The sequence below is a fragment of the Onthophagus taurus genome, chromosome 1 (assembly GCF_036711975.1).
Source record: "Onthophagus taurus isolate NC chromosome 1, IU_Otau_3.0, whole genome shotgun sequence".
Lineage (NCBI taxonomy): Eukaryota > Metazoa > Arthropoda > Insecta > Coleoptera > Scarabaeidae > Onthophagus > Onthophagus taurus.
This window is the reverse complement of record NC_091966.1, coordinates 33,163,622-33,181,527: the sequence shown is the minus strand read 5'-3', so window position 1 is coordinate 33,181,527 and position 17,906 is coordinate 33,163,622. Positions and strand designations below refer to the sequence as shown.

At 36.5% G+C, this 17,906-nt stretch overlaps 1 protein-coding gene across 1 annotated transcript in view; it reads left to right on the top strand.

The window, feature by feature from the left end:
- LOC111414470 (protein-L-histidine N-pros-methyltransferase) overlaps positions 1 to 17,906 on the top strand; it is a 127,614-nt gene that overhangs the window by 9,975 nt on the left and 99,733 nt on the right. Inside the window, exon 2 of the mRNA XM_023045832.2 lies at positions 13,537 to 13,727. Coding sequence (XP_022901600.2) covers positions 13,537 to 13,727 — 191 coding nt within the window. The remainder of the gene's footprint in view (positions 1 to 13,536; positions 13,728 to 17,906) is intronic.

The following is a 17,906-nucleotide window of genomic DNA, read 5'->3' as shown; positions in this document are numbered from 1 at the left end:
CCTGCGTAAAACAAAAGCCCGCGAGAGGCGCTCCGTGATATTTTCCGTACTTACGAATGTGAATTTAAAATGTAGCAGGAGTGTCAGGGCAGGAATTCGATTCCAATACTCGATACATATATTTTTACTTAAGGGCGAAACGAGGGTAACGTGTCGCTTCCCACGCTGCACTACACCCCCCGTTTCAAACCCCATCCCCCCATCTATAGCAATATACCGGAATTTATGTATTTCGGAATACCTTCAGGCGCAGTCGATCACATTTTGATTGCGAACCCTGTACGCTAACTTTTCTTTTTTTAGTGGTGAAAATTGATTTTTTTTGTCACCGAAAAATTTCCTTACGTCACATGTTCGCATTAAGGGACTAATTTCGCGCCTAAGTTACTTTGCCACCCCTCTCGGAAAGTAGGGTTGGATGGGCGAGATTTCGCGAAATAAAAGGGAGTAGCTGGATTTTTAGGGGGGTGGAATGTCTAAATTCCGAAACGAAGAGTGTGTGTGTGTACGCAAAAGGAACGGACCACCCCAACTTCTCGTATATGCATGGGTTGCGCTCGAAACGTCATTACTGGTACCCTAAAAGAAACGGTACTTCAAAGGAAAGAATATTCCTTCTAACAAGATTTTTCCACACGCTTTCTAGAATCTTGAATATTCTAATTAAAAAAAAAAGATTTTCCTATATCTATTTTTAGATCTTAATGATCTCAATGTCAATATATCTAAAGCTACCTTTAAATTTTTGAAACGCATACATTCACATAGGATCCAACAAATAAAGATCGACATTTACGTCTCGGTGCATTTCCAATTTGGATCCCTCACCTCGAAGGAAGAGACCTGGGTTACTTGGCAAAGTGAATTTTGCATGCTAGGGTGTCATATAAACAGAGTGCCATTAGTGGATGGAGACGTTTCCTCCTTCGAAAGACTTGAAAACTTCTCCACCCCGTACAATTATTTGGATTAAATTTGGAATTTAATTACACCACTTTAGCGCGGTTTAGTTCTGGTCGATTCAAGTAAGCAAACTTCTTCGAGTTAATTTAAATGCTTTCGGATTATCGAAAAGCGTCTACGGGTTGCTTCGTCGAGTTTTTCCCAAAGCGTTCCTGCTGTCAGACCATTTGACAAACGACGCTTGGACGACGCAACGAGGATGGTTTTTGCTTCCTGAGCTGCAAGAAGCGCAATATTTTAATTGAAAGCGGATAATAGTGAACTGTGCGCGGAAAATGTTGGTAGAAACGGGCGTAATGGTCTTTAAAAGGAGATCTTTAGCAGTGCGTCGCGGCGGCGGTCGTCTTCGATCGGATATTTCGGATGCCGACGCGTACATCGTGTTATAATAAATTATCGAGACCAAAGCGGCTTCCCATCATCTTTTCACCGCGTGCGACGTCATACCAAGTAATTACTACGACCTTCTGCATTACACCGACAACCAAAACAGGACCGAATCAAAACGATTATCATAACTTTAATTAAATTAAAATATTAAAAAATGAGACTTGTTTAAAATTTTAATTTCAAAGATAAATTATTATTAATTTTTAATGATCTTAATAATTTGTACCACCTTTTGAAACTGATTGATGTTAAAGCTCAGGGATCTTATTAAAAAATGAGAATGTTCTTTGAGGTCCGGTCCTGGATGAAATTAATCAAAAGCGCATTTAACGAGATTTTTCTCCCTCAGTGGCAAGAAGAGCGCTTCGTCGCTACTGTTGCGGTAGCCCGAGGTGTTCCTCGACTCTTCTAATTACTCTCCACTCGAGTCACTCTGAGCTGTCGAACGTGCCCGAGCGAGAGAGAATGAGGGACGTGGAGGAAAAGACGTGCGGCGACCGCGGACACCTGGTTTTGGACGCTATTGTATCACGAATCCATTCAGGAAATCTGTATTTCGAGATTTAATTTATTCGTGACAATAACGCGGTCGTGTTATTCCCATTGACATATAGATTTTCAACGTCATAGTAAGTTACGAGGATCAATCAAAAAATCTACACCATCCAATAATAATAGTTTCTTATGACAAAACGAAAAAGTGGTAAGTTTTCGATTTCTTATTAATTATTAATTTGTAATTAAAATTGTTGTTAAATCTCTTTAAATTGAACCAGTATAATGATAACTTTTTGATTGATCCTGGTAAGTGGTCTGAAATGCGTGGTCGAAACCGCCATCAATCTCCACTTAATTCAACCTTTAAAATAGGCTCACGGTTCGAGTTAATTATTATTATAATTCGATGACATTCTTTTCGCGATGACCACATCAGTGACGAAGCAAACGTCCTCATCCTATCATCAGATCCCGATCTAACATGTAATTACAAGAGAGAAGCGGTAGCAGTATATATTTAATTTACCAGCGGAGTGTTAATTTTCTGGTTTTTAAAGGTACTGCGGATATCCTATCTATTAATAGCTACTACAGTAAAACCTGAAGACACGTGGCTAAACCCGAAACATTCTAGGTCTAGTGCTAGCTCTAGTTTTAGTTGTTATTCAGCGTTAGGTTGTTGTATATTTTTCATTGAACTAAAACTAGAACTAACACTAGAGCTAGAACTAGAAACATTCGGGAATAGCCGTCTTACAAGACGTACGGCTAAACCCGAATGTTTCTAGTTCTAGCTCTAGCTTTAGTTGTAGGGGAGAACGGGGCAAGTGAGTCATATGGGACAAGTGCGTCTTTCAAAACATGTTTTTTATTTAGATACGTTCCTGGCCATAGGCAATAATCATGAAGAAGCAGATAATAGACTACAGACCAAAAAATGGAGAATTACCTTAAGTAAGAATAAATCGGTACATGTTAATTTTACAAACAAAAGAGAGCAATATGTACCAATCAGAGTACATGATAAACAGATACCATATGCGGAATCAGATGTAAGAACGTGTAGGCTGTTGGGGAGGAAATCCAGTCTGTCAACATATAATAAATTACTTATGTATAAGCAGATCCTGAAACCGATATGGACATATGGGATTCAACTATGGGGATGTGCCAGCAACACCCAAATCATCCGTGAGAGATTCTAGAATAAAGTGTTAAGGAACATCATTGATGTACCTTGGTACTTTCGAAGTAGTGACATCCAGCAGAACCTGGGGATGGACGCTGTCAGCCAGACGATCAACAAATTTTCCAAGAGAACAGCGGCTCTTAGACCACGTGAATATTGAGGCCATCCAGCTCCTCGACAACACCAACCAGACGTGAAGACTCAGAAGAACGAAAGCTTTTGAGCTAGTTGTTTCAGTGCTAAGTGTAAGGGTAGAGCAAAGTGCGAGATTATGCATGTTTAGTGCTGGTGTTTATGTTTATTAGTCCACTCTAAGGAACTTCTACTGAGTAAGACCCCTCGTTTTAAGATACTCGTAGTAAATTAGGTTGGAATAAAATTGTTCATTGATCGTATTAATGATCAGATCACAATAAAAATGAAACCTTATGGTGTCATTGTCTTGAAGCATTGCCAGAAGCCATTATTAATTTTTTGAGATTTGTTATTTTGATGTTATTTTAGATTATTACTTGGGTACCGTTAATTGGTATACATAATTGTAAATGATATGGTTCGCAATTACGTACGAAAAACAAACAGAGGAACAACATATTCAAACGACGTCATGGATCGTGCACTAGAGATCGTTAAAAGTGGCGAAGTGTCAATCATCAAGCCTATTAACATTAGATGGATTTAAGCCATTAGAATATATAACACCGGCTAGAGAGTCTGAGGTTGTTAAGTTGACGTTACCACCCCATACATCAAATAGACTCCAGCCACTTGACGTTAGCGTTTTTGCACCATTCTAAACATATTTAGCTCGAGAAATGGACAACTGGCTTACTAATCATCCTGATTGTAGACTAACAGACTACGAAATGTGCATTATTAAAAAGTGCTGCTACGATCAAGCGTTAACTAAAAAAAGCTGCTCTTCCTGTCACAATACCTTTTCCTATAACATCAGAAATTCGTCAAGATGGATGTAGCCCTAGACCTTATGATAATTCGGATAATGGATCAACCTTCTTAAAGAAAGAAAATTTAAACTCTCTTCCAACACCAGATATACAACGTTATACAACTACAGGTGACCCAGATCCTGAAATATTAAAGAAGAAAAACGAATCTCCAATACATAAATCATCAATCAGATTGCAGAAAGAGTGCAGAAAAGCAGGAAGAAAAAAATGTGCATCCAGTACATCACCCAAAAAGACTGAGGAGTTGGTAAACATTTGCGAATCACCAGAAGACGACAAAAATTTTTGCTGCATATTCTGCAATGAAACTTATGGTGACACTTGTGACAAAGATTAGATAAAGTGTATGAAATGTAATTTCTGGGTGCATGAAAACTGCTGCGACAACGAAATAGGGTCAGAAAATTATTAATTTTATTGAATGAACAGTAGAACTTACCCTAGACCTAGAACTAGAATCATTCGGGTTTAGCCGTACGTCTCTTAAGACGGCTAAACTCGAATGTTTCTAGTTCTTGGTCTAGTGTTACTTCTAATGGTAGTGTTAGTTCTAGTATTAGCTGTCATTCAGCATGATATTGTTGTATAATTTTCATTGAACTAAAACTAGAACTAGAAAGTTTCGGGTGTTCTAATGTTACTTGAAGTGCTAGTGTTAGTTTTAGTTGTTATTCAGCCCTTTTTTTCATATAACAGACTTTTAGTTATAACGGACACTCTCTTTCCCCGTATTAATCCGTTTTATCGAGTTTTTACTGTATATCTCAGCATGAGTATATATGCGTTTCAATTATAAAAATCTTGAATGGTTTGTATTGAGTTGGTTATAAAAGATCGATTTTCTGTGAATTTCTACTCATTTCCCAAGCGATTCTGGTTGGGTTTTTACCTTTTATTTGCACAGCACCGTGCACGGCCTAATGAAATACGAGCTTGACTGAACGTTTTATGAAATTCCCAGAAGAAGCGCATCACCGTTCGCGGTTTAACTTTCATGTTAATTACCGCTCACGAAGTGAATTAAAGACCCCGAACGACTATCGCTTTGGAAATTATCGTAACGGTTGCGTTGCTCTTGAAAGGGTTCTTGCGCATTGGACATCAACCAAGTTATTTTCTATTCAATACGAGTTTTCCTTTTTAACGTCCTATAAATATGAATATTTTTCGTGAAGTAAGATTCCTTGTTTCTCTTCGAACGGCATGTTAAAAAAATGCGAAGAGGGGAATTGTCACTCGACGCCAGCAAACAGGTACTTGAAGAGTGAAGAACGGCTCCCGGGCAGATGGAAGCTGCAGGTGATGGATGCATCCCGCGAGACGGGCCCTCCATCATCCTTAGACAATCAGCCGAATGCAAATTTAGTCTGCTAAATATGCATCGGCCCCTCGGAGCCGCGCAATTTCTCCCGCAGACCACCGATATTTTATTGTTCTCGGATGCGCCGTTGTGCATGAATAATTAAAACGACCTCAATTCAACAGACTAAGATACTAGAAATGTAAAAATCTATAAAAATGTAAGATAAATATTGTTGTTTGAAAATCAAAAACCGTGTGTTAATAAATTGTGCCGGTGGCTTTCTAATCGGCAAAGAGAAGGCGGGCGTCGTCGGTCACTTTCAATTTGACGACAATATGTAATTACGAACGGGGTTCAGGGTGGACCGGCTGAACGGAGCCCGGCTAATTGAATAAAGTCGTCAATTACCGGCTTGGTCGGTTGTATTTGGTTTAATTAGTGGCGCGATGACGGGACAGTTTTAATTCAAATTATACTTACGACCCAGGCCGCGCCGCCGCTGATGTCGGTCGGCTCGAGCTTACAAATCTACAAATTACATTTCAACCATTGTCGTGCCACCGCTCGCGGCCGTATAAAATGTCTTTTTTCCCATTTACATTTATTTATTTATATGTGGACTATACAGATACGGAATAAGGACCAAATTAAATTCATATTAAATTTTTAAATATATCTTATCATTTTATTTTGATTAATACAAAAAGGAATGCTCAAATTACTTTAATAACTTTATTATTAACCATATTCTTTTCTTTTTACTAGGAGCAAAAACGTCATTGTTTTCTTTTAAAAAAAGAGCACTCCATTATAGCCAAAAGTCTGTTACATGAAAATTTTTTAATTTGTACTAAATGTGCGAACGTCTGAAGATGCACGGCTAAAACCCGAAACTTTCTAGTTCAAGGTCTAATGTTAGTTCTAGTTTTAGTTCTATAAAAAATAAGAATGTTGTTGCAAATAAATTGCGCAACAATCGCTGTTTCGCGAAAATTCGGTAGTAGATGGTGTTGGTTGATGTGTTCCGCAACTGGTTGCAGAAATTCAAAATTGTTTGAAATTAGTTGCGCAACCAAATGCATTGTGTATGGGGTTTGTGCGACAACGACGGTTTCTTTTCACGTGTGTTAGTAGAAGGCGATCTTGCTTCTCTCTTGTTGTATATGGGTATTACCATGACCAATAATTCACCAAAAGTAGTGGGATCCATTCGTAAATAATTTTTATAGTCTAATGGTGAACCCAAATTAAGTTCTTTGAGAAGATTTGTGTGGCTAAAAAGTGATTTTTTTTTTAACCACTCTTTCATTCATACTCTCTGCTTCCTTTTTCTTTTTCTAACACCATCTTCTGATGCACCAGTAATTATAATAGCTAAAGAGGCTGCGTCGTCAGACGGCATGTTTCCATGCGTACACAACACAAGCAACAGAAGTTTGTATAAAATTGTGTATAGTGTATGGGTAACCTTGTTTGCACAATAACCTGTTATGCAACATCAGTTTGTTGCAGGTGTATGGCGCCTATAACGCTAAATAATAACTAAAACTAGAACTAACACTAGCATTAGAACTAACACTAGACTTAGAACTAGAAACATTTTGGTTTAGCCGTCTTAAGCGATGTACGGCTAAACCCGAATGTTTTTAGTTCAAGATCTAGTGTTGGTTCTAGTGATAATGCTAGTGTTAGATTACCTGAATGGTTCTAGGTCTAGTGTTACTCTACTTTAATTTATTAATTTAACACAAAATCTTTTAATAACTTTTATTGTTGATTCTGATTACGGTCCTGTATGTTGTCGAAGCTGGCTGAAGTTAGTTGAGACGGCGTGAGAGGAAAAAGATCGACGTTCAGGGCTCCGTATTTGCTTATTTACGCGTCCGTCAGCCTGTAATTCGGTGTGACTGTGTGTTTAGTTCTGATTATCGCGGTGTAAAAGTTGTTGACGTCACTTCAATACGCGCTGTCCGCCGAAGGCGTCGAAGCACCAGGGCATTGTTCACATTTGTTAATACCTGAGCTACCGCCGCTTCGGTTTCCTAGACTGGCATTTACCACCTTCTCTCGTCAATGGTCCGATATACGCCTCTTGTTCTATTAAACTAAACGCCACAGCCACTGGCGTTTCATTTTGTTACGTCTATATCGTTTCTTTTTTAATTAGTATTTTTTCACACCCGAAAAGATTCTTCCTTTACAATTTGAACCTTAATTTTTTTTTGTTACCGTTTTATATTCGGACTGATTGTTTTGTCTTCGCTGTGTTTTGTCGGTAGGTTATAAAACGAGGTGTTTTTGCTTATAGGGACCGCCACCTCTTCAGGGACTTCGCGGTCGTGGTCTTTTTCTGCCTAAGCACTATCGGATCTCTCTCTCTCTCTTTCTATGCCAGATGTTCCGAATTCAATACTCGTTTTAACATAACGATACACGCAAATGAATAGGTTCTACGCTGTCACGGAACGCGCTCTCGGTTTAAGATAACGAACGCTGCTCGCGCGCTCTATTCGGTTCGCTTGACGAGCTTACCAAGAGCTTCTTTATACTTGGCGAACACGCCGTGGGTTTACTATATTAAATTGTACACGAAGAAGAATTTACTTGAATTCAATCACGAGTTGAACCGAACGAAGATAGAAAAAAATAAAAACGTTTAAAAGCTAAATTAATTTTAGGTTATAAAATCGATTTCCACATGCCTCTAAAATAGCAAATACCAAAATAAAATTTTAATCAACCGATTAATTTGACACATTTAACGATTCTGCTATCTCGTTTAATTTAGTTAATACCCTGGCGGTAGTAATTGCTAAATTTAATGAGGAGGGAACCACTTCAATTTTACCACTAATAACTACTACTACTACTACTACTGTATCGTCACTGGTAGATTCAGCAACACCAGCAACTCTCACCTGCAATTAACCACTTAATCAAGCGAAGGCTTCGTCATAGCAATATAGTGTTATGAATGGACTACGACTACTATGACCACTCGACGCCATTATACATGCCGACGGTCTTTCGCGCCTTCTACTATAGATGTTGATGGGAGGGAAGAACCTAAGAACCAGCCTAAGCTCTAAACCGCCTACTTCATCGGCTACCGTACAATTGTTAATAACCTGTGTGCGTGTGCTAGCCTTGGTGGGTTTAACGAACAGATTCCAGAAGATGTAATTAACATAAATTAGTTTAATATTAAGCTCACCTTCTCTTTAATATTTTTGAATTTATTTTTATAGTTGTATCAATGCCAAAAGTCATTTACATACATTGATGTAGACAACGTTCAGTTCTATTGAAGTGATTATGTTTCAAAAATGCTCGAATACTAAACATCTCCTTCATCCCACAAACAAACAATATTTAGTAGATGTTGCAAGTATGAACACTAACACATTTGTTAGGGAAGATTATGAAAAAGAGATTATTCTAACATGTGATAACATGAATAAATACAATGAGCTTTAATGTTCGTGGTTCAACATAAAATTAATGGAATATTTATTCTGATAATATTTTGATGAAATTTTATTGTGAAAAATATAATTCAAATACGTAATATCTTTGAAAATGTACGAAATCGACATCCTTAAAATATACTTGTTTACACAGCAAAATATAAAAAGAGAATTGCTGCCACATCTGTATTGAGGAATTGTCATTTTCGCGTAGACACAAAAATGGGCGTTCATCAGTTCCAATGATTGATTCGAAATAATTTTTTTCAGTTTGTGATATATGGTATCAAATTGTATTGTAGGGGCCGTGAAAAAAATTGGGGAAATGATTACACTTTTAAAATTGTGTTTTATCGAAAAAGGCATTATTTTTCTTTACGTTGTTTTAAACATGGTTGATTTATAATTAAACCTTTTGTGTAAATAACTGGAGATGCAGTTAAACTGCTCATTGTTAAGAAAAATAATGTTGTGAGAAAAACGAGTTAAAGCGTTGTAACCTTAAAAATGTAAAGAGATAATTATGTAACGTCCGCAAAAAGCTGAGCTTCATCTGCAATAACAGCGTCCCGTAAACATCATCGACTGTAACTACAATGAATTCGGCTCTTGTTATTTCCAGGACGCTGACATTTCAACGCTACAAATCCATTAAACTTTCCATGCAATAGGCTATGTTGCTTATAGACATATACAATGTTTGCAACATTGTTAATATGTACACAAATGTTTTAACAATTACAACGAAACCATAAGATTCCTTTGAAACAATCGTGCTCTATGTACATTCGTCATATTTAGCAAATTTTCAAAATAGAGGAAGAAACTCTTTTTTTCTTCTACATTCCATATCCAAAAACAATTCCTGCTTCGTCTTCAATTAATCCTGTTCCTCATGCAGTTATTTTTTCTTCAGCAGTTCCTCCTTCCATGAAACTATCTATTTTCACATCAGTGTTAATGTTTCGTTCAATACCATCGTGTGTTGAATGGCGGATAACCTTCACTAAATCTATTAGTCCGTATTGAAAATTGTTAATGCTAGTTGTCTAAAAAAATATTTCTCGATAGTGCCGTTGGATTATAAGAAAATAATAAATTTTACCCTATTTGTAATGAAAACAATTATTTTCAATATCCACCCACAAACACAACCTTTCATGGGTTCATCACATTAAATATATCTTTTAGTGTAGTTTCATAGAAAGAAAAGAACTTTAAAAAGTATTAAATCTTTGTCGGTCTATTCAAATTTCGTCAGGCACACATTGAAAGGTTCATACTCAGTTCAGAGGTGAACTCTATTGCAGATTATGACCATGGTTACTTCTCCATGTATCTACCTCCTACATAACACAACTTACTAAAAACATATATTTTCTTGGTACCACTTTTTACTACCTTGTCCGCTTTCTTCATAACTTCTTATTCCCTTATTATTTAACTCAACTCTTTTTGAAACACTCTACTGATCTACACATCACGATCAACTCTTCCATCTCCTCACTCCACTCTCTCCCTCCTAGCGCAATTCAAATACTCTAGCGCAGTTCCCAACATTACCTGGATAGCTTGAACCTCCGTTGTCAACAACAAGCAGAGCTTCTACACAGCACTTAATCTTTTAATCACCCTGGAATTATCCCCTTGGCCTGGTACATTTCTGCTGCAAATTCAACAACCTATCCGCAGTCACTCTGTCTAACACGATAACAATCACATTAGGTTTGCACGTCTCTAAAAACACGCTCTTCTTCAGACACTCCTCGGTCATTCCCCTCTATTCATATAACACTCCCATATCCTAACCATAATGACAAACTTCTCCACTGTCGCCCTGTTAACCAGCTTTAGGCAATTATCTTGCCCAAAACCTTCCATAACTTTGTATATTCCGTCTTAAAAGGAGAAAATACAGAGCGGGAACATATCTTATAATATAATCCCTAGTGGGATACTCTCCACGATTATTCAGAAGGACTATCATAATCGTTTCTCCCTCACTCTTTCATCCAATTTTACTACTGGCTCTCTTTTCCACTTGTAATTACTATCTTGTACCCTCGTGTTTATCCTAAAAACCTTTCTCTCATTTGTCTCTATATTTTTCGACTGCCTCTACCTCTTCTCTCCAACCATAATTTATTTTTCGCCGTCACCGTCTCCACATACCTGCTGATCATTGATATGCCAATGAGTATATATCACTGATTGATATTGTATCAACCTAAACTGGTCATTGTATTGTGGCGAATCGGGCGCAAGTGACCTCTGCTTTATCAGGTGGAGTTGTGGATGTTTCGACTAATTCACTAACTAACTCACCCCCTCCGTTCACCAGTTGGTATGGTATATACCTACCCCTTCCACATTTTCACTTCCTTACTTCCTCTAGCCTTTGCATATAACCCATTTGCTCTCAAACGTTTCCATTCTAGTCCACGTCTTTGAAATCATACGCTCTTCCTATTCTATAATCATCTCTCGACGTCACTCGACACACATCACAGAATCATCCCATATTCACTTAACGATATTTTCTAAATAATCGATCATAACAGGGAATGTGTTCTCCTTATCCTAATTAAATCTAAAGTTAGCAAGAAAGCAAGTTAAGCTTCCTTCTTCTCTTGAAAAGAAAACAAATATTTAAGTACATATTAGATTATACACTGTCAGGAAAAGCATGATTAAGAGGTATTGACTATGGTAGGAATTCAGTAGATTGGAATCAAAATGCTGTTCAAATCAAATCAATTACAAAATGTTGTACCGAAATTAATCGACGTTATTGCAAAAATATTAAAAAAATTGAACGTTGAAAGAGCTGGCAATTGAAAGATCAGTTTGAAGATTTCAGTAAAGATGTAAGAAAGAAGGGAAAGTAACCAAAATATAAAACAGTGGAACAAGAGATCAAGCTCTATAGACGAACAGTCACACTACAAAAAATGTTTTCAGGCCTCAGGTTCTTGGTTTTCAGGGAAAATGGTAAAAGTAGATAACCAACTGAATGATTACACACACAATTATACAGCACTTCCCAATGTGGTTCTGATTGTAACCAGTTACAAAGTTACAAAAATCTTCGTAATAATAATTTGTTGAATCGATGTGTATGCGGATTGTCATACAACAACAATGAAACTATAAATCACATCATCTCTAAAATGATATCACAAGATGTGCATTGCGGTCTTAAAATTGTCGAAATTGTTACATGTATCGATCCATACATATTCACTGAGGAATTGTGAACTATATTGCAAATTTTGGAAATCGAAACATAGAGAAACGCACATCATTGAGCTGAACGAGCTGCGATAAGGTCAGCAAAAGAACACATCATATCATCAGATCTAATGTATTTCCCTTAAATTATATCCAGTTGTTGGATCCAAAAATGTCGATCATTACATCCAATAAGTACCTAGCTCTTAGTGTTGGAGTAGTCCGAATTAATAAATTCAATCCAATAATTTGAATTGGTAAGGCAAGGAATTAAACTGCTAATCAGGTCACTGAAATTTAATGTTGTATTGATGGAGCAAATAAAATATTATCTATTTAATTAACGAACTTGATATTGAAAATTTATTAATTTTTAGCATTTGAATAATGTTAAGATACTTATATAAATGATTTCGTTCAATTTCTATATCATCCTGAGCACATCCGTCAAGTTCACAAGTGGATTACAGATTTTAATCTTGTTAGCGGAGTAATGGAAGGGAACACCTGTGTGTTTAAAAGAAATTTTACATTCCGGTGAGCGCTAACCGTCCGTGCAGGTTAATTTAAATAAGAAATGAATAAACATGATTGCGAACGAACCTACCGCGTCGATGTGTCATTTACATACGCACGTTTTACTTAAATAAACAAGGGGTGTTGTTATAACGAAAATATTTTTAAATCAAAAATAAAGATGCGGGGTTTTTAAACTTCTTAACGTTTTAATTATTTTAAGTATTTAAAACGCTCCTGGGGGTTGAACGGTTCAGGTAGACGCGAAGAAGTTGATCGGGATTCACGCCAAAACAATACGTCATATTAATCGGACCTTTTATTTTTGGTAAATCTTTTTTGCGGCCGACGTCCGAATAATAATACATCTCACCACGGGCGCGATATCTTATGCATACAATTTATAAATATTCATAAGAGGCGCGCGTTTTGTTTTTGACGGGCACCTGAAGTGATTATTCCGCACTGACAGCCGCGGGGATTGTATCATTAATTATTATTCCCCACGCTATAGTAGTAGAAGAAGAAGAAGAAGAAAACGGGGTAACATATTCGCAAGGCGCAAATTGAAAAGTTGCCACGTCTCGGAAGAGATGAAGCCCCAAGAAGAAGCACTTCGGCCGAACCCTCACATGACAGCCATAAACGTTATTAATTATTTCTGCGCTATTATAGCGATGCTACGTGCCGTACATACAAAGCGAAAGAGAGTGTTCGAAATTATCTTAAAATCGTTTTTAGAAGTATTTAAAAAGTTTGTAGGAGTGTTTTAATGTGTTGTATTTAAATTAGACCCCGAATACCTTTTTAATCCTGTCATCCATACGAAAGATTATTTTAAAGTCAATGACGAACGTTTATTTTTGGATTTAATTATCTTGACTCGTTGGAAATAATAAATAACATTTAAATCGTTGCGTGGGTGAGTTAATTACCACCTCGCATCGCTCATACTTCGTACATAAAGTTTTATAGAAAATAGTTTTGATATATTTCTTTTTATTTCAGTGGTACCAATGTAATTTGGCTAATATGCCATCTAACATATCATCGAAATTTGTACAACTAGAACCAGATGAAGATACAAATCAATTTATTAGTCAGTCTGAAGAAAAATCCGATTCGCTTTTCGTTCAAATCTGGCATACGATAGCAAAGGCGTTCCTCAGCCTGTTCATGTCGCAAACGTCTATCAACGGGTAAGTACTAATACACGAGATTTTCAATTGGCATGGCAAATTGGAGGTAGATACTCAACTAACGTTAGTTAGTGAGTATTAATCGAAAACCTGGTGGACCCCGTTCGCTGCGTTCACTTCGCGAACGGTTAATTGCTCGTCGATGTACGCCATTCCTTAATTAATGATGCCCGGCACCTCGCTCGAAACGTGCAGATAACCAGCTGGTAGACCTCAACTCCCTCGGAGGTAATTGGTGAGATAATTTTTGTGGCGACTGCAAATTGCCATCGCCGACCATCTCCTGTGTAAGCCGAACCTCGTTTAACTCAGTCCAGGAGTCATTACTCAATAAGATCTTAAGGTGATTTCATTTTTGTTAAACGGTAAATTTATTGCCGTAGTTTTGAAATTGTTGTTAAAAAAATAATAAAAGTGTATAATAATAAATAAGGTAAGAAGGAAAAAGTTATATAGAGAAGAGGTTTTCACCTCCCACGTTTTGCACGTTCGCCTGTCCATCACTCAAAGGGGAGTGAGAATTGAAACCAAACGATCTCTATCATCTCCCAGCATGTCATAAATCACGAGGTTTAACAGCGAGAGCTGCCGAGCTGATCCCGTCATTCAATACAAGGGACGGTACTAGAAGGTACCGTCAGATACTTTTAAATAATAATTGATTAATATACTCCTTACTATACGACATAAAGCGGGGAGAATATAACGATGACTATCTAGTTTTTGATGAAATTGATTTAGACAAAGATGATTAGTTAAATAAAACTTCTAGTTAAAACATAACGAGTCCTAAACGAGTATTTCTTCCGATGGTTAGCACTTCCCGGATACATTTATCTCTAATAATCGCGCCGCATATTTAATTTATCTTAAACGGGCGTAGCGTCTCAATCATAAACGCGCAGCAATTTCGGCTGGCTATTATACAAGACAACAGTGTTATAAAGGAAGAACCCCATTGAGTCATTAGTTTAAATGAACCGAGATTGTTCTGATGTCTTTGATGCTCGTTCCCATACGTTGTTGATGATACAATGTATTTTTTTAATTTATAAATGATTGACTTAAATAATTTTTACTAACTACTGTAAAACCTCGATATAATAGATTAAAACGGACTTCAGATATAACAGACAAAATATTTTTACGTCACAGCGGAATGTGTTGTTTGAGTAAAAAATTCTTGGTCAAGTAAGTTCTCCGTTCATTTCTCTTTATTTTAAAGATAACGACTTTTCAATATTGTTACCGATCGTGTACCTTAGACTTTCATAATAATTACCTGTAGTAAAAGAAATTCTAAATTTAATTTAAGTGTGACATTATATTTTTAGAATATGCCACAAAATAAACTAGGCAATAAGCGACAGCAGGTTAATAAAAGAAATTTATTAGCGGCAATAGAAAATGTTCTCGTGCACAAATTCTCTGTTGGTCAAGCCGCTGTAAATAATTAAATTGCTAAGGCACCACTACTTCATCACTTGAAAAGTCATCAATTAATGGGTGACGACGTTTTTACCTACCAGTCAAACATAACAAATAAATGAATTTTCTCTATTAGTAAATTATGTCAAAATAGCTGTTGATTTACATTACGGTATCCCGAAACAAGAATTACAAAAATTAGTATATGAATTCGGGTTGCAAATAAAAAAGTTATACTAGATACTTGGATTAAAGAAATAAAAAACATGAGTTCGCAGGTTTCTCAACATTCCCAATATTCAACAATAAGTCTTCGAAAGCGTGAGTCTACCAGCCTTTGATGTGCTACAGCCTGTTGACAAAACGTCAAATTAATCTGTACATGTTGCTAAACAAAATGTGAAAAATTACTAGAGAAGCAGTAAAATTCATAACAGGGTTAAAGAAAAACAAGAAAGTAAGTAGTGAAGAGGAAAGTTATGAAAATATTCAGCTTCGTCAGTCTTCATGAAGGAGGGTATGAAACAGGAGGACAGCCTGAGCTCACTACTATTTGTGATTTTTATGGATCAAATAATTAAGAAGTGTAACAACAAGAACAAGAACAAGACCTTCCACAATAGATTATTAGAAATTAACACCAATGAAGACCTTTGATTTAGTGTATACAGACGATATAATGCTGATAGGAAGTATGAAAACAGAACTACAAAGAAAAATTGCCACCTGGAAAACCTGTATGGAAGAAAGGGAAATGCAAATAAATATAGGGAAAATCAAGATTATGCATATAACTAAAGGGATAAAAACATAAATATAATGATAAGTGGGGAGAGATTGGAAATTGTGGATAAATTTCAATACTTGGGCACCATTATTAGTGAGAATGGAACAATAGACAGAGAAATGCAAAATAGATACAAAAAGCAGGTAATCTATATCACCAAATGAATAACACAATTGTGGGCAAGAAGGAAGTGAGAACAAATACAAAATTAAGAATTTATAAAACTATATGTACACCGAACCTCACATATGAAGCTGAAACATGGTCGATGAGAGATAAACACAAATCAAAAATAACAGTAGCTGAAATGAAATTTTTAAAAAAGGTGGCGGGGAAAACAAGAATGGATTGAAGTAGAAACAAAACTATAAGAGACGATTTAGAACACATACCAGAAAACAAACAGCTGAGCTGGTATGGACACCTAATCAAAATGCCAGAAGAGTAATGGAAATGGGAATAGATGGAAAACGAAGGAGAGGTAGGCCAAGGATAAAATGGTAAGAAGAAGTGGAGGAGATAATGCGCAAGAGAGGAGGAAGTGGAGAATATGGCATAGAACAGACGTACTTTTACAAGATGGATAGAGAATCCCAACAACACCTCAACGCTGTGATGGCATCTAGGGGAAATGATAAAAAAGAAGAGAAGAGTCAGGCTTTATCAGATGACGATCCATAAAGTTACTTCCAAATTAAAAATCAAAGAAGACGTAAACGACCACTCTATTCAAGAAAACGATTATATACTTAGGTTCAACTAGCAATGAAAAAAACGAAAAAAACATTTTATGGTCAGAATAATGAATAAAATTGAAGAGGGGTACAATTTTACAAAAAAAATATTTGGCACAAAAGCAGCTAGAAACTTTGTTCCTAGCGATAAAGATGTTTCTTCTGTTGGTAATACTAGCATACTGTTATATCCCACGCCTGCTACCGTTGGAGTGTCAAAAAGGCAACGAGAATTATCTTTTCACTTGACTTCAGTCTCTATCTATGTAAGTACATTCAAAGTTTATTACTATCCTTTTGATAATGGTAGCTACTTGTCACATTTTATTATCTATTTATCACTGTTAATAATAATGTAGATAAATAAAATTAGGTGTAGTTACGAAATGGTCTAAGGTACAATCACGTTGTTTCAAGGTATAACCCTGTATTGTACCTTGAATCAATTCACATTTTTTCCTTCGATGAATTTTTTACCCATAAAATGAAGTACTTTGTAATTGCGACTATGAATTTTATCAGTTAAAACATTGCAGAATCGATTTAAACCAATAGATTTGATTAATAAGTGATAAATCTTGAAATATGAAATCTACGAGAGGATAAAGCCATATGCTGAGAACACACTGGGTGAATACCAGTGTGGCTTCAAGGAAGGAAGATCTACATTGGACCAAATCTTCCTCCTTTGTCAAGTAATGGAGAAATACTACGAGTATAACACTGACTTATACTGTATATTCCACAATTACACTGTCTATGAATTCCCATTCATAGACTTTAAAAAAGCCTTTAACAGTATACGGAGGACCAGGCTTGAGTATAATTTAAAATAAATGGGAATTCCCCGAAAATTAGCACAGGTAGCAATGATGACAATGGAGGGTTCCAGAGCCTACAGTATCACTCTGGCGCTGCACTCTGCCATTGGTGGCCTCGAAAAAAGAGGCACCATAATGACAAAATCATTTCAAATATGCACATATGCGGATGATGTATTGATAATGGCCAGAAGCTATGAGAGGTTTATGCAAATTTTTACTGGCATTGAAAGACCAGCCAACGATGAAAGCCTGTACATAAATCAAGAAAAAACTAAGTACATGAAGATAACCGGAAGTAAACAGAGGGAAAGACCTTAAATTATAACAGTAGGCGAATATACTTTCGAGAATGTTCAAGTATCCAGGTGTAATCTGTACAAGTGACAATAACATAACGGCAAGAATA